The following is a 25,633-nucleotide window of genomic DNA, read 5'->3' as shown; positions in this document are numbered from 1 at the left end:
ATTCGTTTGTGGCTTAACCGTCGGACATTCGTTTGTGGCTTAACCGTCGGACCACAACGATAAAAATCTCATTTTAACTCACTTTTTCTATCTTAAGGAAATTCATGAAAATTCACCTGTTGAATTTTGTATAAAAAGCACCCCGCGGAATTCCGCGGGGTGGTATATTCTTCACAAAATGCTTGTTTTGAGGTCGAGCCATTTTTGGCTCCACCTCTTTTTTCAATACTTTTTCAGCACTTCTCCGTAGTTATATATGAAAGACAATTCGAGATAAAAGTCGTAGTACAATGGAACAATATGTTGCACACCATTTGTTGTGAACCAAACTTGAAAGTCAGAGAAACTGTTACTAGGTGGTTCGTAGAATTTAGAAGCAAAGTCATAAAAGTCCTTACCGATACACAGAAAACTGTTGTTGCTTGAACTGAAACTTGCATGACACATGACATTTTGAGGGTCAAACACGTTTCTATAAACTGTCAAATCTGTTGGTGGGCGTATAAACCAGAACGGACCGTCAGGTGGTAATGGTTCGTTCTGGTTTAGTAACCGAAGAAATTGTGCCCAAGAACGTTTGTCTACTTGCCAAAATAAAAACTGTGTATCTCTTGGAGGGTTATTTTCAATCCTTTGAAATGAAACTGTGGAGTTCATCTTGTCATATTCTAGTTTCAGATAGTATGTTCCATTTAGTAAAGAGTCGTATTTTTCTTGAAATTCCCAGTAGTATTTGTTTATTTGAGTTTGAAAGTCATTTAGAGTCTTCTCAAGACTTTCGTCTGAACGAATTGTAAAGATTCTCATTTCGTCAAATTTGTCTATTAGACCATCAGAACCTCTATATTGCCCATGAAAATATACTGCGAACATAAAAGCGTTAGTTCTATTTGAAAACAAAACTCTTCTAAATCCTATTGCCTTTGCATCTGAAGGACTTTGAAGCCAACGAATTGGAAAGTCAAAGCGGTAGGAGCCGGATGAAATTTCTTCATCTGATATAGTCCTACCAGCGTTTGTAAAGATATAGTCTAACGGTTTTGTATCTGCTACTTTTGTTCTTTGTTTTTCAACCTGAAACATTTCAAATAAAATAAAAAAATATATTTTAAAAAATATATGTTTTTCTTTACTTTACGTAACCACCTGCTATCATAAGCCTTTGACGCCAACCCATACCAGCTAATGAAGGTTGGCTTGGTTTAGTCTGGAGACTAAACTTTGGTTTTGGTTTTTCTTCTGTTTTTGGCTCCCCTTCTTCTATTGGTTTTTCGTCACTTTTCGGTTCATTTGACTTTACCTCACTTGCAGGTATGGTTGTGTCGTCAACATCTTCATAAATATCATATGCCATTTGTTTTTGTTTTCCTTTCAACTTTTTGTGTTTGTTGTAAAGTTTAGAATATTTCGACTCTAAGTCAATGAGATGTTCTATAATGAACTGTTGGTCGGTGAAGTAAACTTTTCCATCTGTTGTCTCATAAACTCCTTCAGACTTCAATATTTTATTTGTGAGAGTCTGTTTCTTTTTTGAGATACTAGCCGTTCCATTTCTATGAAAAGTGACTTTATAGTTAGGGTTTGTATTTCCAGACCTGGCACTTTCTATTATTGAATTTTTCTCTTCATCTGTAAGTTCTTTGACAGGTTTTGACAATGGTTCTGAACTTTTTGTTTGTGGTGTCAAATCTACCGTTTCAACTTCTTCGGTCATTTCATCTCAGTAAAAATTTTAGTTTGTTTTGTTTTCAACTGGTTGTTTAGGTTTTTTAAGTCGGTCTAAAACTTCTTGAGGTATAGGAAGAACTTGACAAACACGTGGTTGTGTAACTGCTGGAAGCCGACAAATCCATCTTGAGCCCATTTGTCTCAATGCTGTATTGTTCATTTCATCTCAGTAAAAAAATTTACATTCCCCACGTTTGAGGCGGTTGCGGTTGGTTGTTGTTTACCCACTGTTGTGCATGGTTATATCCTCTGTTAAAGAATCTTTCACCTTGGTCCATATAGTGTCCTGCTTGGTTATAGTAGTCATTTGCTTTGTTATAGTAGTTTCCTGCTTGTCTTCCTACATTGTCCATCCATCCTTGAACTTTTCCTCTTGTTTCAGGATTTGGAATAAGATTTGCTGCATCTCGTGCTACCTCCCAACCTTTCTGTACAGTTTGTATAATAGGTTGTGCTTTCTCTTTAAGTATACCTAATGTACTCAAAATCTTCCTTCCAACTCCAAATACACCTCTGGCTATTGTTCCCACTGCGGGCAAAAATCTGGATGCAACTCCTGCTAATGCGCCAAATAAACCCATTTCTTATGGGTTAAAAATGACGAATTCAAACAAGGACCCCTATGTTTCTAAAGCGACAAAGAAAGCACTCATGGTAAAAATCTTTAGTTCAACACCAAATGCTTGGTTTATGGATATCTTGGAAAACATTCCGAGGTATAGAGAAGACGGACCACCATACTGGCTAATATTTGTTGGTCAAAACACAAGATACTGTGAAGCCATACCATTATGGTCCAAAAATATTTTAGATGTGAAAACTGCTTTGACAATATTCGTTGACAAATACCATCCAACAAAACTGACATCTGACTGTGAAAGTTCTTTCAAATCAGACGATATTAAAAACTATCTGCGTTCAAAAAATGTAAACCAATATTTCATTGTCGACCAAAACCATTCTGCTCTTGGTGTCATTGACAGTTGTATAAAAATCTTAAGAGACTTAAATCAACCACAAGGTGGTGAGGTAGATGAAATGTCATATGACGACAAATATAGACACTTCTCCATGGCAAAGATGAGACAAGTTTTAAATATTTACAATAGCCGTAAACAAAAAGGTTTGGGAAACCACTCCCCGAAGAAATGAAAAACAACCCTGACTTAGAGAAAGACTATATATTTAATAATTTAGTCAAAAGAGACAAACAAGAAAGAATGCCGGGCTTCAAACTTCAGAAAGGTGACAAAGTAAAAATAGAAATACCTAAACGCGACCCATATGAAAATACTATTGACTATGACAACAATGGGAACTCGACAGGTACTCGCATTCGTGTTCGTAAAATAGAAGAAAGTATACAAGAGAATATTATGAAGTTTTAGGCAAACATGGCAAAATGTACACACTGCAAGCAGAAGAATAAAACTACTATTGTCAGACCTCGTTTCAAACTTGTTAAGGTTCAAGGTGGTATACTTTCAAAGACAGTTCCTAACAAATATAAGACAACTCCTGACGAATATGCTAAAGAAGTTGAAAATGACGACTAAGCATTTCTATACCATGCGTAAACTGTCATGTAAGGTGGCATGTATTCTTTACTTTGTCCCGTTGTTTGCGTATACCCTGAAACGCGATGTGTATGGCTTCCTCCTACCTCAGTGTTACTCCAGTAACAATTTATAGCAAACTTAACGTCCTCTTTAACATCATATCCTTTACCTTTTGTCATTCCTGACCAATCCCAAAATCTATGACTATGCAAACCTGCTTCAGATGTACTTAAATTTATGTAGTGACTGTGCGCAGGTAAATTTGCACCTGAAATCGTTTTACTTCCACCTGTTTCCTTTGAAGAGTTTGCACAATACAAAAACCTGTCGACTATTTGAGTCCAAGTTCCAAAACCAAGTACTACTTCTGGTTTGGTAGAGTTCATTGACGTGTAAATAGAACCTATAGGATATACTGTTTGAAGTATTTCTGTCTTTAACGTTTGAAGCTCTGTTTGTCAGCTTTTTTATCATATAAATCTTGAGCAGTGAATTTAACTTTTTTTTCATCCTCCATGACATAGACATTTCTACATCTAATGTCTTTATCCGATGTTAAACCTTCTGGAAAGTTAGGAGTTTAAAATATAATCCACCCCCACCAGTTTCTTCAATCGTTCCTAAAATACTTTCTATACCAACATTTGAGAAGAAGCTATGTGTATGTCCAACGTCACTTTTCTTGTTTAAGGTTTTCGTAAGTTTGTAATATTTGCAATGGTATGTGTATGAGTTTTTTAGAATATTCTTTGTCAGCTCTTGTCACTTCACTTGACATTTTATTGTCAACATATGTTTTGTCAGCTTTGTCATCTAACATTGCTGGTAGTTCATCTACGTCATAGAATGTTATGTGTATGATGTTTTTTGTGGGTATGTTCTATCTGTCCATGCGAGAATATAGTCTCTTGTTGCATCTACATTCTTTGTCAGCTTTGTTTGCCAACATCTGCTTTCAAAAGAAGTTCATTTATAGGTTTTCGTTTAAAGTTCCTTTTGTTGGATTTATACAGACAGTATGGTTCTTATTGTCTTGAAACAGAAACTCATCTGTCATTGGGTTTAATGTCAGTTTTAAGTTTCCTTCTTTCAATGACTCAGATATCTTAGAATAGTTTGAAAAGTTTGTTGTGTTCTTATTTAGAGCTTGTATAATGAGTTGTCGGTTGTGTTGTATTTCTCTCATAGGACGCTGTTTCATTTGACATTTTTATTCTAGATAAAATATGCTTCCAATAGAAAAAAAAATTCAAGAGTTGCTACAACTAAACCATTAGATGAACTTTTTACTAATGTCGGTCAAAAGTTTGAGACAGAGACCGTAAAGCATGAAGGCTATCGTTTTGACTACCCATTAAGATGGCTAAGAGACCCATCTGTCACAAAAGCTATTGGCTTTCGTAGAATGAAGTTTGTGTCTGTAGAAGATAAAAGTTTTCCATTTATTGTAAGGTTTCATATAGATTATATATCTGAAGGGAAACGAAAAATGTGGGAAGAAATTGAGCTAATACAAGTTGACCTTTCATCTTCTCTACAGACTGCGTTAAAAAATATAGAAGATAAAATAAATTCATGTTATGCAAAATATGCTGATGAATATGCAAATACCGAGAGCACACTTTATGTGAGAATTGTATATGACAAACAAAATTCACAAGTGTCATTTCAAATCTACGAAGACAATCCAAAGAAAGACGAACAAATATATACAGAATTCACTGCAATGTCATGGTATTATTTGAAAGAATGTTAAATCAGAAAGTCAAACTTCCTTTAGCAAATATTTACAGTCGATATGCAAGAGATGAACCATATTTATTTAAAGATGTTTTCGACCCAGCTGCTATTATTGTTCATGCTTCATTTTCTGGCGCTCAAAACTCTTTCTTATGCTTGGCAAATGACTTTTACGAAAAACCTACAAAGTTATACGAACCACCAAGTGGAAGTATTTCAGACTTTCAAGTATGGTTTACTACAGATGGAAGAAAAAGAATAATTCCATTATACCATGCGTTTTACTTAGAACTTAGTTTCATATACAACTACTATCGAACGGTAAAAATATAATTTTTTAATACGGTTGAGGTGTTGGATTTGGTTGCCAACTAGACTGTGGTGCAGGTTCAGGCTGTTGTATAACAGGAGCTTGTTCTTCTGGTTCAGGGTCTTTAGGTATAATACCAACAAACTGACCTACCCTTTTACCAATATTTTTGACACCGTTCCAAATTCCTCTTCCGACAGATTTTATTCCATTCCATATACCTCTTCCAACATTTCGAAAGAAGTTTCCTATCTTACTGAAGAAACCCATTTTACTATATGTAAAAATCTAATGTCCACCTAGTCTCTTACGTTTCCTGTTGAGTTCCATAGCATTCTTTAACTGGAGCTCATACATTCTATTTCTCCTCTGGTAGAAAACATACTCTGGGTCAACTCCTGTGTTCGCGTCATCTGCATAGAGTTGTTTATATCCCACTTCAGGGTTTGTATAAAACTCTTTCCATCTCATATTTGCATACCATGGTGGTAAGCCTAACGCAGCGTCATTTGACATGGCAGTTTGCATTTGTACATCTGTTGGCACTTGACCATAGTTTGCCATTGCATTTGTATTCTAACTTCATTTGGAATATTCTCTGGGTTTGGTTGTCCAGGTTGCTGTGCATTCGCTAAGTTCTGTGCGTCCATTTAATATTAGATAAAAATATCTCTTACGAGTACATATACTGGACATTTGCAGGCATTGGTTCATCTTCATATTCTCTATATCTTTCTGCCACGTCAAATAAGTAAATGACACAATGGAAAAAACCTAAAACAAGTAGTCCTATTTCAAACCACATTTACTTACCAATAAAATTTCTTTGTTATGACACTTTTTCCGGTTTATAGGACCTCTCTCATATTCTATCTTGTCGTATCTAAACTCATAGTCATGTATGTCCTCTAACCATCTCATGACACTTTCCAAACCACTTTTATCGGATGTAAAGTAAAAGCATGGATGGTTATGTAAAACGTCTAAAGTTTCTAAAGAGTCTCTCAAAGTCCAGTCTACTTGGTATTGAAAATCGTATGTGTTATAGAACGGCGGGTCCACTATAAAGAAAACATTTTCCTTGTTTTTATATTTTTCATACAACTCTGTCCAATGACATCTCACAAACTCTATACCCTCAGTATATTTTTCTATGTTCTCTTTGAAAACATTTGTATAGTTAAGATATAAAACGTTTGACATAAGTGTTTCAATGTCATGAACTCTTATAGAACCACTATACAATAGTCTAGAAGATATACTATCCCAGTCAATATACTCTGCTTTTTTCAAAACCTCTCTGACAATATTTTTCTTATCTAATGGTATACGTTCCATCTTACCTATAGGTATCTTTTCTTTTAACTCTTTCAATATTTTGTTTGTGTCTGGTATATGTTTGAGACGGTCCATATAGTTGTCGAAGTCATTGCATATAATCTTTGAGTCTGGGAATATTGTATGGCACAAATGGGATATATAGAAACTTCCACGAAACAAATCTACAAATGTTAGACCATTCGGTAGTTTCTTAAGTTCTCTCAATAGAATATCTTTACATCTACTCTTATTTCCAAAGAAGGGTAACGGTGGTTTTGTAAAATTCATTTATATATAATAATAAAAATGTTTTTTCCTGAAAAGTGACAGAAAAGCGGTTTTTGACAGATGTTTTATTGTGACTTCTTCGTAAAGACTTTGTTAAGACTTCTTCGTAAATGAGTGTAAATGACCCAAAAATATATTTTAGGGTAGAAGGGTATATCTACCCCGTTTTCTACCCTCTTTTCTACCCTCTTGAATTTTCATGAATTTCTTCGTAAAGACTTTGTTAAGACTTCTTCGTAAAGACTTTGTTAAGACTTCTTCGTAAAGACTTTGTTGAGACTTCTTCGTAAAGACTTTGTCAAGACTTCATCGTAAAGACTTTGTTGAGATTTCTTCGTAAATGACCCTAGTAGTATATTTTTGGTGTAAATTTCATGAAAATTCAAGAGGGTAGAAAAGAGGGTAGAAAACGGGGTAGATATACCCTTCTACCCTAAAATATATTTTTGGGTCATTTACACTCATGAACTTTCTTGTCTATGTTTTGTCAAGATTTCATCGTAAAGACTTTGTTGAGATTTCTTCATAAATGACCCTAGTAGTATATTTTTGGTGTAAAATTCATGAAAATTCAAGAGGGTGAAAAATTAGGTGAAAAAACAGGTGAAATCTCACCTCTTCACCTAAAATATATTTTTATTGAATTCTGTATAAATTTCATGAAAATTCACGAGGGTAGAAAAGAGGGTAGAAAACGGGGTAGATATACCCTTCTACCCTAAAATATATTTTGGGTCATTTACACTCATGAACTTTCTATGTTTTGTTGAGATTTCATCGTAAAGACTTTGTTGAGATTTCTTCGTAAAGACTTTGTCAAGACTTCATCGTAAAGACTTTGTCAAGACTTCTTCGTAAAGACTTTGTCAAGACTTCTTCGTAAAGACTTTGTCAAGACTTCATCGTAAATGTTTTGTTGAGATTTCATCGTAAATATTTTGTCAAGACTTCTTCATAAAGACTTTGTCAAGACTTCTTCATAAAGACTTTGTCAAGACTTCTTCGTAAAGACTTCATCGTAAAGACTTTGTCAAGACTTCTTCGTAAAGACTTTGTCAAGACTTCTTCGTAAATGTTTTGTTAAGACTTCTTCGTAAAGACTTTGTCAAGACTTCTTCATAAATATTTTGTCAAGACTTCTTCATAAATATTTTGTTGAGATTTCATCGTAAAGACTTTGTCAAGACTTCTTCGTAAAGACTTTGTCAAGACTTCATTTATACTCATTCATCCTCAGGGCTAGAAGGCACGAAGTGCCTGGAAGCCCCACTCCCTTTTTTTTTTTTTTTTTTTTTTTTTTTTTTTTTTTTTTGAAAGGATACTGAAAATAAATAATGTTTTCAATATTGAAATAATTTACTACAAAAAAAAAAAATAAAAGCAAACAATAACAACTCAGTTTTTTACAAAATTTCTAACTATACCTTACAATTCAGTATTGCTAATTGCATTTTTGATCCTTTCGAAATCTTCATCACTTATTTTCAAAGGGATTGTCAGGAAGTCAATAACAAAAAGCGTATCTTTGTCATCAGTCTTCAATAAATTAGTACTATATCTTTGAGAGAAGTGAGTTAATAACAAATTTCTCGCTCCAACGTTTTTTCCCTCATTCAAGACATTGCTCAAGCAGGAATGGATATAAAAATCTGCTTTGTCTTTTTCTTTATCTAAAAATGTACACTCGTGGAGTAAAATGTCGCATGGACCAAGTTTATCGATTTTAAGACCATTTGAATCACGATCTCCACTAAATATAAATGAAAAATCATCGTATGAGGCTTTCGTTGCATAGCATTGTACTCGATGAGTCACTTCTTGAAAATCAAAATTAATATTAAAAATTTTTGTTGATGAATATGGGAGAAAATCAACATTTGTATTAGTTATATTAGAATTAATCTCATATATCATCTTTTTGACTTCTTTTGGCGCAAATAAAATTAATTTTTCGTTTGAAACTTTTGTGCGAGTAATGAGGAGGTTTGGAAGGCCTAATATATGATCAGGATGTGAGTGGGAGATTGATATGACTTTCAACTGAGATAAAATTTCATTTCCGATTTTATGACCAAATTTTCTGTAAATTTGGAGCAGGGTTCCACAACCACAGTCAAACAAGACAAATCCGTATGGTGTTGATAACAAATAACCAGATACACATCTAAAACTGTTTGGAGATTTTGAAAAAGAACCAAGAATTGTTATCGAATTGCATTGTGGCAATTTCCCTTCAATTTCAGTTGGTTTTTGATAGTCTTTTATCTCGCTTAAAGGAGATTTTGATTTGGGAATCAAAATATAACTTTCTTTCGATTTAAGATTAATAAAACCTTCTGGAACATCATCATTAGTCTCTATACATAATGGATCAAATCCGATACTAGTTGCAAATCGCTCATAAAATAAGTCTGACTTGTAATAATAGTATTGCGTGTTGAAAAAGCAAATATTTGTTCTGTGTTGGAATCTACTTTTGTATTCATCTAAGATCATAATGGAAGGATCTGTAAAATGGATAATTGTTTCAAAATCTGAAAGATTTGGTAATAATTGTAGATCTTCTAGTTGTGTTATATCAAGGATTAGTATTTTAAATGTATTTATATTGGGTTTGAATACCATTTCTGGTGTTATTTCAGTTCCATCTGGTAAAATTACAGTTTCTCTCTTTGAGAGCTTTTTAATTTGTGTTTCATCGGCTACACCGAGTGACTTTGCCATTTCATAGCAAAATCCCCCAGGTATTTCTTTAATATTTACTATGAAACTAAGAGATTTTGAAAGTTTTAATACTTGAACATTTATTTTTTGATCTTCATATGAGTTTTTCAACATGCCATAGCTCTCTCCTAATAGACTAGACATGTTATTTAGCTCAGATGGACCAATAATTGGGACTTTCTTCTGAATAACATCAGAGAATGAAGAAATACCAACTGAATATGGAAATAATCTAGTGGTGAATATGGCAGCTACATCATCTGGTTTAAAGTAATTTGATAAAAAATTTCTTGAAAGGTTATCCGGGGCTTCTATGATATATCTCGTTTTTCCTACTGCTAGTATCATGCTTGGCTCTTTGTCTAAACATCGTCCTGACGCACAATGAATATGAACCTGAGTTTTCATTAATGACAAATTTTCAATGAAAATTTTTGCCAATTTGTAAAACAAAAGAACTGTCACTTTTGCAGATGATTTCTTTCTTATTTTCTTTCACACAAAGTTCTGCAAATAAAGATGGAATATTCAAAAAAATTTATTCTAAGCATAATATCATCTTTGATGTTAGTGGATCATCACAACAATACATAAATGGCACTAAGCAAACAACAAAACCAGAATATGCGATTTATCCATGGGACAAAACCTACGATTGGTGCTCAAATTGTGCTAAAAAGCAGGATGAGCATCCATACATAACATTCTCCGTTGCAAAAAAGAATTTCAAATTTAACTCGTATTTCCTTCGCTGTGGATGTTGCTACGATGCAGGCTGCTGCTGTGAAGAAAGCGGATACTGCTTTGATTGCTGTCTATACTCATGGTCCGTACTGATTTCCGATGACAACAAAACTTGGACGGAAATACACAAAATCAAAGACGATTCAATGAGAATTTGCAATGAGAAAACATACAATTTAGATAAATCGTACGAAGCGAAATATGTCAGAGTGACACAGAATGAAGCATGCCCAGGATATAAGCCTTGCATTTCTATTAATAAATTTGAGATTTTCGGAGATGTGATTGATGATAATATGAGGCAAGAAGAAGATGACAACTTTGTTTCTTTCCACGATGTTTATGAAGATGTGAGCATTATTGGACATATTTCGAAGAATTCCAATCCGAAATATAATTAAACAAATTTTATTCCTTTTCAATACCATTGTAGGATCATTGAATCACATATATAAAAATAACTTAATAAATTTATTGACTTTTCTTTTTGTCTTTTCATATACCCAAAAAAAGAGGGTAATCACAATCTTAGATGATTTTTTTATAATATTATGGACTTCTAACAAAAGACTTGCCTATAATAAGTGAATAAAATCACTTTAAATCAAGGTTTATGTTGATTCCTTCTACTTCTTATTGAATGTCACTTTTTCAAAAATGATTTGTTTCATTACAATTTTTTCTACGAGTGAAGCGGATCTAAATGGAATATTTAAGCAGGAATACGATAAGAAAACAATCGATTTGTTTGTCAGTGGTTCATCAAAACAATATATAAACGGCTCGAAACAAGTTACAAAACCAGAATATGCAATCAGCCCATGGAACAAGCGCTACGACTGGTGCTCAAATTGTGGTGTCAATTATGACGATCATCCATGGATCGGATTTTCGATCAAATCGAAGAAAATAAGATTTAATAGTTATTTTATTAGATGTGGTTGTTGCTACGAGGGCTGCTGCTGTGAAGAGTCCGACTATTGCTTTGATTGCTGTTTATATTCTTGGTCTCTGCAGATTTCTAATGATAATAAAACTTGGACCGAAGTTCACAAAATGAAAGACAAAGAAATGAGAATTTGCAAAGAGAAAACATATAATCTAGACAAAAGTTACGAAGCTAAATACGTAAGGTTGATACAAAATGAAGCCTGCCCAGGAGATCCTCCTTGCATCGCCATTAACAGAATGGAACTGTTTGGAGATGTAATAGATGATAGTTCTATCGATGACAACTTCGTTTCTTACCATGATGACGATGAAGATGATGTAAGCATTATAGGACATATTTCTAAGAATGCAAGAGTGTAATTGGAATAGGTTAACACAACTTAGTTTTAATTTTGATAATTTCTACTAATGATTTAATATAAATTTTTAAAATTTATAGATTTACGGCTTAAATGGAGAATTTCTTATAAAAAAATCATATTTTAGTCATTTTTAATAAATCTATTGTAAAAAATAAGCATATTGAAAAAAAATGGATAAATATTTAATAAACAAATGAACTTATGTAAAGTATGAACAATTTAAGAGATTAATTTATTTTCACAATTCCATTTCTTGATATTTGGCCAATTATACTTATATCTTCATTGTCTTCTTCTTTCCCGATAAATCTCTTTTCGAGTGGGTCCATTTGATCATCAAAACGCTCTCCAATAAACTCAAATTTGTTGATGGCAATGCATGGGGGATCTTCAGGGCAAGCTTCATTCTGTATTAGCCTTACGAATTTTGCTTCATACATTCTATCCAATTTGTATGTCTTTTCATTGCATCTCCTTAATTCTTCGTCTTTCACGACTTTGTGGATTTCGGCCCAAGTTTCATTGTCATTTGAGATCTGTAGAGACCAAGAGTACAAACAACATTCAACACAGTAGCCATGAATTTCATTTTCACAACAGCAATCCTCGCGACAGCAGCCTGCACGAATAAAATAACTATCGAATTTGAGTTTCTTGGTTTGCAACGAAAATGTAATCCATGGATGAATATCATATGTTTCCTCGCAATTAGAACACCAATCATAATGCTTATCCCATGGATAAATGGAATATTCCGGTTTCATATATTGAGAAGATCCATTATGATACTGTTTAGATGAGCCTGATGCTTCTACATTAACTATTTTGTCATCAAAAACATAATAAAACGTACCTTTAGGGCTACAACTCACTAATGGAATAAACAGCATTTTTTTAGCAAAAAAGTGACAAAAATGATTTTTTCCATATTTGTTCGTAATTCATTTAGTAATGAGATCAATGGTATCTTTAGCAAAGTATATAACAAGAAAACAATTGTTTATGATGTTTCGGGCTCATCAAGACAGAATATTAATGGGACTATGCAATTAACAAAGCCAGAATACGCGATTTATCCTTGGAATAAGGATTATGACTGGTGTTCAAATTGTGGACATTCCTATAGTGAACATCCATATATTTCTTTTTCAATCAAAGATCAGAATTTTAAATTCAACAGTTATTTCATACGTGCAGGGTGCTGCTACGGACGTTGCTGCTGCGAAGAAGATTATTCCAGATACTGTGTTAACTGCTGTCTGTACTCCTGGTCCCTCCAGATATCAGACGATAACAAAACATGGAAAGAAGTTCACAGAATCGAAAAAGACAGAAACATGCGCCGATGCAATGAAAAGACGTACAACTTAGATGGTACCTATGAAGCTAAATATGTCAGAATCATCCAGAATGAGCCATGCCCAGGAGATCCGCCTTGTTTGGCTATAAACAGATTTGACTTGATCGGCGATTTGACAGAATTTAACCAAAACAAGGAAAATGAAGATTTCGTTTCGTACCACGATGATGATGACGATGTAAGTATAATCGGACATATATCGAAGAATAAAATTTAAAAATAATTGATTAAATGATTTTTAAAATTCCGAATTAAAAATAAAAATTTATTCAATTAAATTCAAAGAATTTCTAGTTCAACAACTTCGTCTTGATCTTCGTTGTCTTCATTTCCGATATCATTATTATCGCGCTGTGTAGCGTTCTCGTCATTGACAAATTTATCGTCACTGTCTTCGAAGTCTGCTTTGAATAAGTCGTCTTCATCCTTTTGTGTCATTGATACAGTGAAAAGAGGATTATCGTTTGTGGTCTCTGTATTAGTAGTGCTGAAAATTTGAACAGTTTCAGCTTCCATCTCAATGTTTTCTGTTTCGCTCTCTGACTTTTCTTGTTTCCTCTTCAGATAGATGATGAAAATGATGACACCGGCTGTGATGCCAATAGTGATGATTGCAATAAGTGGCCATAGGGCATACTTGCCAAATGTTGTCTGCAAGAAACCAATAGCAACACTCTCGTTCGGTGCATCAATTAATGTGATGTTGTACTCGGTCGTTGTCATGTAGTAGATAATATATGAGTAACCATTTTCGTCAAATGTAACTGTCGGCAAATATGTGTTGATGTATGTTGTAGTATATCTTCCTGTATAGTCGTGTGGTAGCATTGTTGGAATTGGATATGGAGGGACAGGTGAACGAGCAGGAGATCTTCTTGGAAGGCTGCTGCTTCCACCTCCATTTCCGCCTTCATTTCCACCTCCGTTGCCATTACCATTGTCATTACCATTGCTGCCATCATTATCATCGCCGCAGTCAATAAAGTAGCGGAATGTAAATTCTTTAGATGTTGCACCTCGGCTATCACGGATCTGAACATAGATGACGTTTTCACCACATTTGTCACCAACAGAGTAATTGAAGTCGAATGAGAAACATTCTGGACGTGCACTGACTGGACATTCATGATAAACTTCAAATTCATCGGTATTCTTCTTCACAGAAACAGTTGTATTTTCATCATAATCTTGATCATTGAAATGACCGTTAATTGAGATATTCGCACCTGGTGTAATTATCGGAAGTGTTTGAACATTCGAACCTCCAGTTCCAGAGCCACCACTAGTACCAGATCCACTTCCAGAACCAGATCCATCTCCACTTCCTGTTCCAGAACCAGAGCCAGATCCATCTCCACTTCCTGTTCCAGAACCAGAGCCAGATCCATCTCCGCTTCCTGTTCCAGAACCAGAGCCACTTCCTGTTCCTGATCCAGAACCAGATCCATCTCCACTTCCTGTTCCAGAACCAGATCCATCTCCGCTTCCTGTTCCTGTTCCTGAACCAGAGCCAGATCCATCTCCACTTCCTGTTCCTGATCCAGATCCATCTCCGCTTCCTGTTCCTGATCCAGATCCATCTCCGCTTCCTGTTCCTGATCCAGAACCAGATCCACTTCCTGTTCCTGATCCAGATCCATCTCCGCTTCCTGTTCCTGATCCAGAACCAGATCCACTTCCTGTTCCTGATCCAGATCCATCTCCGCTTCCTGTTCCTGATCCAGAACCAGATCCACTTCCTGTTCCTGATCCAGAACCAGATCCACTTCCTGTTCCTGATCCAGAACCAGATCCACTTCCTGTTCCTGATCCAGATCCAGATCCACTTCCTGTTCCTGATCCAGATCCACTTCCTGATCCAGAACCCGAGCCTGATCCATCTCCGCTTCCTGTTCCAGAACCTGAACCACTGCCACTGCCAGATCCTCCATTGTTTCCACCACTAACACTACCTGTGCCATTGATAGTTGGGAATTTAATTGTGATTTCTTCAATGGTTGGAGTGTTCAATTTGTAGTAGAAGAAACTATATTCGCTTACATTCGACATAATACCGTACTCATCAATAGCTGCTAATATAATATTGTGACTTGTCAGTGAAAGAGTGTTCGGTTTGATCTCAATCTGTGTGTGTATGTACTGCGAACGATTGTAAAGTGCAAGGTAGTTGCTCAGATTCATATATTCACCGTCATCAATCTTGTAAATCATCTTGGCTTTAGAATCATCGAAGATGTTTATATCCAAGCTGATGAACGTGTGACCGTATACTTTTTTAGGGAACTCATCTTTATTCAAGTGTTCGAATGTCGGTGGCTGATTGAAGACAATTGGCTGGACGAACTTTGCAACTGTGCTGTTGTTTTCATCCAGAAGCGTGAAGGTGACATTTCCTCCATTGAAGTCTGAAACCTTTTCTTTGATGTAGTCAACCAAACTGACACCAGATGGAATTGTTGTGATGTCAATGTAGAATGTTGTTCCTTCTTTCACCAAGAATCCGATATTATATCTTTTGTTTGTATATGAGAACTGTTTCTCAATGAATTTCTCCAATGTGTAGCCATCTGGAACGTAGTTAATCGGAGAAATTCCAACTCCAGTTCCTCCTCCTGATCCACTGTTTGGATAAGTTGGTTGGAGTGCTGGGAGATACCTAGTTTGAACTTTTGTTGTTGTATGGAGCTCTTTCTGATAGATTGTGGATCCATAATACTTGTAGTTTTCTGCTTGGAATGTGGCGATGTAAAGTCCATCTGATTTAGGCGCTGTGAATGAATAAGTGAAGTATTGCCAGTCACCAGTTGATGTTGTACTGTAGATTTCCTTGTATCCTTCGCCGTTGAGTTGGTACTTAACGACGATCTTCTTTCCAACAGATTCATCTTTAACTCTTCCATGCAGTGTGATGAGATCATATGATGTGTAGTTATCAAGTTTTGTTGTTTCGAGAATCTCCATGACTGGTGCATGCTCTTGAGCAATTGAGAAAATACGATCAATTAAAATGGATTCTGATCCAAGCTCATCTCTTGCGAATAGAGATAAAGTATGTTGACCTACTGATAACTTGCTTGCATTAAGGCTGATCTGCGTGAAATTAACATACTTTTGAGTGTTGTTGCACTCATAGAAGTCTGTCAAATACTTATCTACTCCACCGTCGAATCTATATATAATTTTTGCTTTAGTATCATCTTTAATCAAGAAATCGATATCAATGAAGCCATCTTCAGGGTATTGATCCTTTATTTGTCTAAGAAGAACTATTTCTGGACGCATGTTCAAGACATTATATCCGTTGTCGAATTGGGCAACAATTTCCGAGCCTTGTTTTGCCCAAACATTAAATGTCTGACTTGTAACTCGTTCTGGTACTGAAATGGAAAACTCAAATGGAGGAGTCGTCATGTTTTCTGAAACAACAAATTCACCAATCTCTTGATCTTCATTTAGTGTTCTGATGAATGAGTTTGCTTGGTATTTGTAGTTGATCTTAAGAGCTGTTCCATTATCGAAATCAACTGCCATGCCTCGGATTTGAACAACATCTCCAGGTCTGATTCCTCCGCTGTAAGTGTTCTCTATGATGCTCCTCTCGCGCTTCATCCTGAATGTGCTTTTGATGAATGAGGATGTTCCTCCAACTAAATCGCGTGCTTCAACAATCATATCCACAACACCATCAACACGTGGAAGTTTGACAGTTAAGGTATATGATTTGTATTCTTCTGTTGATTCAACTCTATCAATTTCTTCGAATTGATTTGAGTAGTTGAATCTTCTCATGAATACAACAGTTCCGCCTCCTGATTTACGAACTCTCAGTTTGATTGTTAATGATTCATACCAACGATGAATCAGCTTTTCATCATAGCTGTCAACGATGATTTCTGGGGCTGTGTTTGAATTTGAGACTGTGAATGGGTGCTCAATCACGTTCGATTTAAGAGAGAATTTATCAACTGCATACAACTTGAGAGTATGAGGTCCCTCTAATAATAGTCTTCCTAATGGAATTTGTCCTTGGAAAACATATGCATTTCCATTGAATATCAGATTCTTTGATATAGATGTTTCTTGATATTCGTCAAACTTGTAGTAGATAGATGCCCATCCATCATCAAAAACTTTATAGTCAATATCAATGTGATCATTCATGTAATATATATTGTGTAGTGTATTGATCAATGTAATCACTGGCGGAGCATTGATGATAAAATATGATGAAATCTTAGAATATATTTTGTTTTCAATCTGGAAGTAAATCTCATATGGAACATTCCTAGAACTTCCTGAATTATTAATAAATACAGTGAAATCATTTGAGATGTAATTATTACCAATTGTAACTGTTCCAATTAGTTCTGTAGGCTTGTTGTCATATTTGAAGTAGACATCGAGGTTTGTTCCAATATAGAAATCAGCACCATAACCAACAATTGTTATAGTGTCATTAACTTTGTAATTTGTGGATGGTGGAGTTCTAAACAACATTGCAGGAGATTGATAGACACCGAATTCGAATGTGTATGGTCTTGAGTATACGCCTTCTGAGTTCAATGCAATCAAAGTGATATTGTGAGCACCATTGACTTTGATGCATGGAATTTCAACTTCGAATGTTTTTTCAGTTCCGTCTGAAACATAATTTGCATAGCTTGTAAATGTCTCTTCATTATCAAACTTGTAAAGTAGTTGAACTTGGTTATCAGCATTACTGTCCATTACTTTGGCCGTCAGCTTGAGCATATCACTGAATCTTTTTGCTTCGTTTGATGACAATCCATCTTGGATATGACTTACAACTGTTAAAACTGGTGTTGACTTCGATGAGCTGTAATGAATCGTCTTTGTAATCATATTAGATATTGCATTAAATTTATCTTTGGAATAAACTTTCAATTCAAATGTCTTATCTTCATTGGAATCAATTGTGTAATAATATACTTTATTAATGACGCGTCCATATGATTCAATATTGTTGAATATTGCAACATCACTTTGTGTGTCAGTTGTCAAGTAAATAGTTGCCACTTTGTTGTCATATATTCCAAGATTGATCTCGATTGATGCAGGCTTGTAATAATAGTCGTCAATCATCTTGTTGAGAATAAGAACTGGTGGAGCATTAACTTCGATATAGTGGCTGTAGGTGTTTGTTGTTAATGCACCTTGACTATCCTTGCCAAATATGATTAAATAGTGATCGTTCAACGAGTCTGGAATTGTAATTTCAAACGTGAAAACAGTAGAATTCATCGTTTCTGTGATTGTTGTTTCTGCTGCAAATTGTTTGTTTTCATTGTCAAAGTTATAGTAAACTTTGATTGGGTATCCTTCAATATGATCATAAACAATAGCTTGAATTGTTACTGTTTCGTTTGGTTCGTAATACTGTTTGTATGGAGAAACAACATCAATACCTGGCTCTCTCCTGACATCAAATTCATACCTAATAACGCTTGATGTAGATGATGTTTGATCAAACGCTTTAATACTAATTGAGTGTTTACCATTTGATAGTGGAACTTTAACAAATCCGGAGAAATCCTGCTGAAGTGTGTTACCAGGGAAATGAGCAAGTTCCGAATATTGGTTATCATCAACTTTGTAGTGAATAAATATGATATCTCCTATATCGATATCTTGGACTTTTCCTGTGATGTAAATTTTCTCTGAGAAATGATACAGCTTCTTTGCAAGAGGAGTAACCTTCAGAGTTGGAGCATGTGATCTTGTTAATGTGAAGTTCTTCTCAAGAATATTCGATGGGGATTGATACTCATCTATAATTTGGATACTCATTGTATGTTCAATAAAATCAAGTTCGTCAGGAATTCTTGCCTGTGCTTGGATTTCGTGAGGCACAGTGAAATTCATGTTTATGTAATCAGTAAGATAGCAATATCTGTCTCGGAAAGTAGATGCGTCATAGCAATATCTGACTTTTGCACGAGTATCATCTGTTACTATTAGTTCAAGATTAATATACTCTCCTAAAGCATATTGTTCTTTGAAATTAATCCAATCATTAATTACTGGGGGTTTATCCACATAAATTTCATATGTATTTGAATAACTATCGGAGTTTCCTGTGGTTAAAGCATAAACCCAAAAAGTATACTTGCAAGAGTATGATGGCAATATAATAGAGAAATTGAAATTATCTGACCTATATCTGTCATTGATAACCATAGTATCAGTAACAGCTTTCCTTCTATAATCGAGACTGGTTTGAATGTTAATTTGGAAATATGTTCCTGGATAAAGATCAACTGCAAATCCTTCAATTTTAACAACGGAGCCAGGTACATAATGTTTTTCAGGTGGTTTTGTAATAATTAAAGAATCATGCCTTTCCACATAAATACTGTTAGTAACATTTACAGATACAGCGCCAATACTACTAACTGCTGAGAATATATAATAATGGTTCCCATTTCTTAATGGAACAGGCGCAGTATAAATGAAATTGTGTTTAACTCCATCAGATTTTACTGAGTATATTTGTAATGGATTTGCATTATCTAGGAAGAGTGAAACATTGATTATATTTTCAGCTATTTCGTCAATTACTGAAACATTCAATGTCACATTTTCATAAAACATATAGTTTGATGTCTTTTCATTATAAACCTCAATTACTGGAGCAGATCTTGTATCATAAGTGAATTCTTTTGTCCTTGTTTCAGTTGCTATTTGATAATCATCTCGGAAATAAATAGATATAGTATTAGTTCCTTGAACAAGATTTGTTGGTAATGGGATAACATATGAAGCTGTTATGTTTGGTTTTCCATTCAAATAAAATGTTTCACTTCCTTCGGTAAATGATCCAGAGTTAAATTTATAAAGCAAATATACAGCATAATCATCATAAACTGTAGCATTAATTACAATATATGAATTCTTGAAATATGGATTGTCAAATGAAGCCCAATCAAGAAGTATTGGGGCTTTGTTTACATGGAAACTAAATGAATTATAGTCTGATTTGAATGTCTCTTCATCTTGCTTCAAAGTATAGAAATCTATATAGTTATTACCGTAGATATTTGGAATTGTGATATTAAACGTTATATTTTGGGACCTATAATTACTGCCGATGACGAGAAAATCGGATAATTGGATATAATTTCCGCTATTAATTCTATAGTAAACACTAACATTTGAGTTTATGTCATAATCCTTGACAAATCCTGTGAAAGTTATTGTTTCGCCTCCTTCAAATTTATCTTTATTGAATAATTTTGTATATGCAAAACCAAGTCTTCTAGACAATCTAAGTTCTTTCTCAGTAATTATTGATAGTTCTGTGTTATCAATGGCTTTAAATGTGAATTTTGTAGAACCTATTTTCTTTGGTCCTGAATAATTATAAACAAAAACCTTTTCACTTCCATCAGAAACAAAATTGTATATTGAAGAAAATTCAGAGTCATCAATTCTAAGTTGTAAATCAACGCTATTTCCAACATCAAGATCATTAATTGTGCATATGAAGCTGATGTCTTGATAGAGATTTAAGTACATATTATTATCAATTGTTCTAACAGTTAATGCTGGAGCGTGTCTTTCGTTTACACGGAAACTAAAATTGTATATATCAGATTCAATATTATAGTAATCAACTATTTTTAATGAAATGTTATATACTCTTTTAACATTTCTTGCTGATAATGTTCGATTCATCCAAACAAACTTTCTATCTGAATATTCTTCATAATTAATTTTTTGCCATGATTGGTCATCATATTTATAATAAAGAAAACTATAACTTGTTCCCATAAAGAAAATATTAAATGCAATTGTTTCACCAACACTGTATTCTTCTTTTAATGGTTCAATATACCTAATTTCTGGCTTACTACTGACTAATATATAATAAGAAGCTCTACTTGATTCAACTCCAGTATTATCTTTTCCAAATATGTCAATCCAATGACGATATACGCCATCAACATATGTAGAAATATTTATTGATATAATTTCAGATGAGAAATTATCGTAAATTGTGATATTTTCAGGAAGTTCAATTCTATCTTCAAGTATATATATTGGATTAACAACCGAACCTGGATTGAAGTTATAGAAATAGAGATCAACTAAGAAATATGAATTGACTTCGTAGTACTGTTTGTCAGGGAAATTCACAACACAGACACTTGGATTTACATCAACATCGAACTCATATGTCAAAATGCTTGACTGTGCACCAGCTGTATCAATTGTATAGAACTTTATTACATGATGTGCACTAACCATTGGATAATAGTATTGATAGTCAGCATTAATAAATGTTCTATTAGGAGTAATAGTTGCTACTAATTCAGGAAGATTTCTGTCGGCTACGGCATATATACTATTCTCTTGATCTAAGTTGAAATCTGTACATTGTATCTGATATTTTGCAGAAGAATTACTCATATAGAATTTTTCGCCTGTGTATTTCGGAGTAACTTTGATATATGGAGCATGATTTTCTAATATTGTAAAATTAAAAACTTGTTCATCTTGATAAACTCCATATCCATTAGATATTGTAATATTGTGAATGCCACTATAGTAAAATTGACTAAGAGAAATTGTTCGTGTGAAAGTCGAAGAATAGCTATTCATTGATACATAAAATGATTGGCGTGAATCTGTGTCATTGTCAAATGTATAGTAAATATCTGTGCCTGATATTGATAGAGAAATGTTTGCTACTATATCAATTGATTCTCCAAAAGATACTTCTGACTTAGATAAACCCAATGAATTAAAGCGTGCTATTGGATAAATGTTAATATAATCTCTCCAAATCGGAGTTGTAGTTATTCCATCAGTTGCTGAAACATTAATCCAATACTTTGTATATCTTTCAATAAATTTAACATCGGCATTATAATCAATATGATAGTAATAATCATTATTAGATTTGAGGTCTGGATCTGTGAAGTTTTTATAATAAACATCACCATTATCTCCTGAAAAAACTGTAATTAAGGTGATTATTTCATTAATTTCAAGTCCTTTAACATCACATGAGAATAAAAGAGCTGCATCAGCACGCATGCTACTTGGAACAGTTCGACAATTTATATATGGAGTTGGAGACGGGAGTGGAGTTGGAACAGGTGTTGGTTCTGGGTTCTCTTCAGCATCTGTTCCTATAGGCGTTTCAACATCTGTTCCTATAGGTGTTCCATCAGTTGGAGTTTCTTGTTCGAGGAATTCCATTGTGTATGTTAGATTTTTAATGGATTTATACCCTGTATCTGTTGTTAACCATAAATCTAATGTGTACTGACCTTCTTCTTTAGGAGAATTGAAATATACTGGATCATAAAATCGCTGCATTTCATATAAGTTAATTGTTTGGATTGTGAATGGTTCTTGTCCATTCCACGAGCCATGTATTGTTACATTGCATGGGAGAAGTTTAACAAGGCCACAATTCATCTCAATTAATCCTATTGGAAAAGTCATTTCATCTGAATAAAAGTAAACTTCGAAGTATGGAAGAATTTGATCTGACACTGTTAGTCTAAGCTGAACTTCATTAGATTTAATTAGAGCACTGGATGTTAGTCTGATTTTAAGATCATAATTGCCTGGAGTTATGTGTCTGATAATTTCTTCGACTGAATATTCTCCCTCGAAATTTACTGTGTAATTATTAAGGCCAGCTAACGGAATTATTGGGAATTCCACATAAAAAAGTCCATTAGAAGAACGACTATAAGCATAACTAAATAATGAGTTATTAAAACTCATTTCTAAATTCACGGAATTGGATGAATTATAGGAAATATTGAATTGTAATGGTTGTCCAATTGTAACAACATCATTAAGTAATGTAGCACTAAAAATTTCTGGTTTTGTTTGGACATTAACATAAAAACTTCGGCACGTTGATATGCTTCCGTCTTGAGATGTCGCATTGACAAAATACACTTCATATTCAGACGACTCTTGACTTATTTGGTCAGATATATTGAAATATTCTGATTTGTAGGAATCATCGATTGTAACAGGATTAGATAAAGTTGTGTATTCTATTGGTTCGCGTGTTTCAGGGCAAGGATACGATTCAAATTGTTGTAAGAATCCAGAGATATCATATGGATATTCACTTTGTTTAACCAGCCTCCGTTGTTGGGATTTGATATAACTATCTGTCATTTCCTGGTTTTCTTCATTCAGTTTTCTGGAATAGTAATTTATCACGTTTTCAGAATTAGTTCTACCATATGCAATATTGAATACTGTGTTCGGTGTATAGCCATCTAATTGGCCGCTGAAGTTGAAATATGCTCCTCTTTCTGCAGCAATGTTATAACCACTTCCATAACCATATAAATCTAAGGATGGTGGTTGAATATATATAGTAACACTAATGGAACGGGCAGATCCATATATATCCTTAACTTGAAATCCTTCTGACTCATATATACCAAATTCACGTGTGGATGGATCGATATTAATAGTATATTGATATTGAAATTTACCGTTAGAATCAGTTGTAGTGAAATTTGCCAGCTCTGTATATACTTCTTGATAGCGCATATAACGATAATGACTAAGAGTAATCATGTTATTTGGTGAACTCATAATTGTCAAATTCACAGTTACATTCATTGGTTTTTTGGTTGAGAATGTGTTGGATTGCACGGACGATGATAATTCAAGTTGATGGTAGTAGTCAACATTGATTGTGAAGCTCTTTATTTCAGTGTTCATGCCTGAAATATATAATCTGACCGTATTTTCACCATTATTAATATAACTACGGTGAGTTGGAATATTAAATGATATAGTGTAAACACCATTCTCCTGATAGTAATACGAATAAATTCTGTCTTCATAGGCATCATTAAATATGCAATAAATATACTGATTACTACTATTGGTACTAAATTTCAAAGTCATGGATCCACTTTCGATATAATATGATTGTGGTGGTGAAACAATTGTTATATAAACTGGTTCTGAAACCGCTGAAAATTCTGAATACACATAGATGCCCCTGATAAGATAATTCTGATTGCGATCAAACGTGATGTTAATCGTTTCTGGAACTCCCGCTTCCTTAGATGTGAAATTACCATGGATATACCTGTATCCGCTATATTCGTCAATACTGTAACTTGCAATTGTATATAAAGTATTGCTTTTTGTTGGAGTAACTGTAATCGGGAACAATTCTTTAGGATCAGCAATGATTCTATCAACTGAAATTGTTGGTGTTGGCTCTAACTTTGTGTCATCAGAAATTATTAATCTAATTTTCATTGTTTGATATGGTTCAAGTGTGTTATATTCCCAACCCAATACCCAACTTGATATATTTGAGAGTAATAAATGATGAAATCTAGAAGTTTTTGAAGCGTATCTTCTAATACTTTCATCAAAACTCTCGCCATAAATGTCATGATAGACATAGTTGGATGGTGTACTTTTGTCGGCAACAATTACTATATTCCTGTTTGAATTGCGCTCTTTATACGTGTATCCTTGATTTCCAGCTAATGTTTAATTTCTGTGTTAAAATCGTTCGAAAATGGAGCTTCTCCATAAACATAAAATGAAAATTGTCGATCTCGAGTATAATTACTCTGAAAGACAAAATCTAAATAAATTGAATTCTCGGTCTCAGGAAATGTGACTTCTGTTTTAAGACCAATACCTTTATAGAATAATTCTTCGCTATCGGATATATTATATCCAAGCGTGCTGTCTACAGCATAAATCTCGGATTTAATTCCGAATTTCGTGATCGGATTTTCATCGTATAAAGGCTGAAATCTACTGTTTTCTTCATCTATCTGATTGACTGTAAAAATGTTTGATTGAATGAGATTTAGGAAGAAAAAAAAGCATTTAAATGTAAAAATAGTAAATTCAATTAATAAAAAATTGAATATTATTGAAAATGATAAAATGTATAAAATGCGAAAAAGCTCAATTTAATTTAATATGTGATATTATAGTGTTTTAAATAATTCTTTGAATTTCAAGAAACTATATTAAAATTAGAAAGGAAATGATTGCAAAAATATTAACCGATTAATACGGATGACCAAATAAGTTTGAATGGTATTCTATATTGAATAGTTTTCAATTAATAAGAGTTCGATTGAGCACTATAAAGTATAGATAGATATATTGAATTTGATTTTATCTAATGTAACTGTCAGAAAATTGAAAGAAAATTAACGATTGGGTATTTAACAAAAAGTGATCAAGTTAATTATTATTATTAAATGATAACTTAAAAAACCAGTAGCCTTTGTTAAAATCTCACAGTCGAGCCTACTCACATTTCATCAAATTAACGTTGGATCATCAAAGATATAAATTATGATTTAACATCATGTATCTGTATAAATTCACTATAAATTTTTTATAAAAATTAAAAATATTTTCACAGATGTTCAGAAAAACAAAAATTTATTCGATGGAATCAGCAAAACGTGTTTTATCGGAGATGGTATTTATTTAAAAAGCGCGGTTTGTGTCGATAAGATTTGGAAAAAGACAGAAATTATTTTAAATTTCT

General features: G+C 33.8%; 12 protein-coding genes across 12 annotated transcripts, besides 1 other annotated feature; 3 read left to right on the top strand and 9 right to left on the bottom strand.

The window, feature by feature from the left end:
- Window positions 1-4,374: part of a mobile genetic element that runs on past the window's edge.
- Window positions 223-1,083, bottom strand: TVAGG3_0462850 (uncharacterized protein; the record flags this gene model as incomplete). Its single annotated transcript, XM_051235134.1, has 1 exon — window positions 223-1,083. One exon carries the CDS (start codon window positions 1,081-1,083, stop codon window positions 223-225), a length of 861 nt encoding a protein of 286 aa, XP_051092958.1.
- TVAGG3_0462840 (phage tail repeat-like family) lies at window positions 1,130-1,714 on the bottom strand (the record flags this gene model as incomplete). Its single annotated transcript, XM_051235133.1, has 1 exon — window positions 1,130-1,714. One exon carries the CDS (start codon window positions 1,712-1,714, stop codon window positions 1,130-1,132), a length of 585 nt encoding a protein of 194 aa, XP_051092957.1.
- On the bottom strand, window positions 1,733-1,888 carry TVAGG3_0462830 (uncharacterized protein; the record flags this gene model as incomplete). The annotated part of the gene is made up of 1 exon (XM_001309332.1): window positions 1,733-1,888. The coding sequence occupies one exon, from the start codon at window positions 1,886-1,888 to the stop codon at window positions 1,733-1,735; it is 156 nt and encodes a 51-aa protein (XP_001309333.1).
- TVAGG3_0462820 (uncharacterized protein) lies at window positions 1,908-2,309 on the bottom strand (the record flags this gene model as incomplete). Its single annotated transcript, XM_051235132.1, has 1 exon — window positions 1,908-2,309. The coding sequence occupies one exon, from the start codon at window positions 2,307-2,309 to the stop codon at window positions 1,908-1,910; it is 402 nt and encodes a 133-aa protein (XP_051092956.1).
- TVAGG3_0462810 (phage tail repeat-like family) lies at window positions 3,281-3,673 on the bottom strand (the record flags this gene model as incomplete). The annotated part of the gene is made up of 1 exon (XM_001309333.2): window positions 3,281-3,673. The coding sequence occupies one exon, from the start codon at window positions 3,671-3,673 to the stop codon at window positions 3,281-3,283; it is 393 nt and encodes a 130-aa protein (XP_001309334.2).
- A 990-nt stretch (window positions 4,375-5,364) lies between the features above and the next one.
- On the bottom strand, window positions 5,365-5,607 carry TVAGG3_0462790 (serine threonine-protein phosphatase family; the record flags this gene model as incomplete). Its single annotated transcript, XM_001309335.1, has 1 exon — window positions 5,365-5,607. One exon carries the CDS (start codon window positions 5,605-5,607, stop codon window positions 5,365-5,367), a length of 243 nt encoding a protein of 80 aa, XP_001309336.1.
- A 2,701-nt stretch (window positions 5,608-8,308) lies between these two features.
- Window positions 8,309-10,082, bottom strand: TVAGG3_0462780 (3'-tRNA processing endoribonuclease protein; the record flags this gene model as incomplete). The annotated part of the gene is made up of 1 exon (XM_001309337.1): window positions 8,371-10,077. The coding sequence occupies one exon, from the start codon at window positions 10,075-10,077 to the stop codon at window positions 8,371-8,373; it is 1,707 nt and encodes a 568-aa protein (XP_001309338.1).
- A 60-nt stretch (window positions 10,083-10,142) lies between these two features.
- TVAGG3_0462770 (uncharacterized protein) lies at window positions 10,143-10,869 on the top strand (the record flags this gene model as incomplete). Its single annotated transcript, XM_001309338.1, has 1 exon — window positions 10,143-10,814. The coding sequence occupies one exon, from the start codon at window positions 10,143-10,145 to the stop codon at window positions 10,812-10,814; it is 672 nt and encodes a 223-aa protein (XP_001309339.1).
- A 201-nt stretch (window positions 10,870-11,070) lies between these two features.
- Window positions 11,071-11,724, top strand: TVAGG3_0462760 (galactose-binding domain-like family; the record flags this gene model as incomplete). The annotated part of the gene is made up of 1 exon (XM_001309339.1): window positions 11,071-11,724. The coding sequence occupies one exon, from the start codon at window positions 11,071-11,073 to the stop codon at window positions 11,722-11,724; it is 654 nt and encodes a 217-aa protein (XP_001309340.1).
- A 229-nt stretch (window positions 11,725-11,953) lies between these two features.
- Window positions 11,954-12,616, bottom strand: TVAGG3_0462750 (galactose-binding domain-like family; the record flags this gene model as incomplete). Its single annotated transcript, XM_001309340.1, has 1 exon — window positions 11,954-12,616. The coding sequence occupies one exon, from the start codon at window positions 12,614-12,616 to the stop codon at window positions 11,954-11,956; it is 663 nt and encodes a 220-aa protein (XP_001309341.1).
- Window positions 12,617-12,640: 24 nt separating this feature from the next.
- On the top strand, window positions 12,641-13,312 carry TVAGG3_0462740 (galactose-binding domain-like family; the record flags this gene model as incomplete). Its single annotated transcript, XM_001309341.2, has 1 exon — window positions 12,641-13,303. One exon carries the CDS (start codon window positions 12,641-12,643, stop codon window positions 13,301-13,303), a length of 663 nt encoding a protein of 220 aa, XP_001309342.1.
- A 53-nt stretch (window positions 13,313-13,365) lies between these two features.
- TVAGG3_0462730 (hyphally regulated cell wall protein 1 family) lies at window positions 13,366-24,366 on the bottom strand (the record flags this gene model as incomplete). Its single annotated transcript, XM_001309342.1, has 1 exon — window positions 13,366-24,366. One exon carries the CDS (start codon window positions 24,364-24,366, stop codon window positions 13,366-13,368), a length of 11,001 nt encoding a protein of 3,666 aa, XP_001309343.1.
- Between the last annotated feature and the right edge of the window lie 1,267 nt (window positions 24,367-25,633).

The sequence above is a fragment of the Trichomonas vaginalis genome, chromosome II, assembly GCF_026262505.1.
Source record: "Trichomonas vaginalis G3 chromosome II, whole genome shotgun sequence".
Classification (NCBI taxonomy): Eukaryota; Parabasalia; order Trichomonadida; family Trichomonadidae; genus Trichomonas; species Trichomonas vaginalis.
This window is presented reverse-complemented; position numbering and strand designations above follow the sequence as displayed.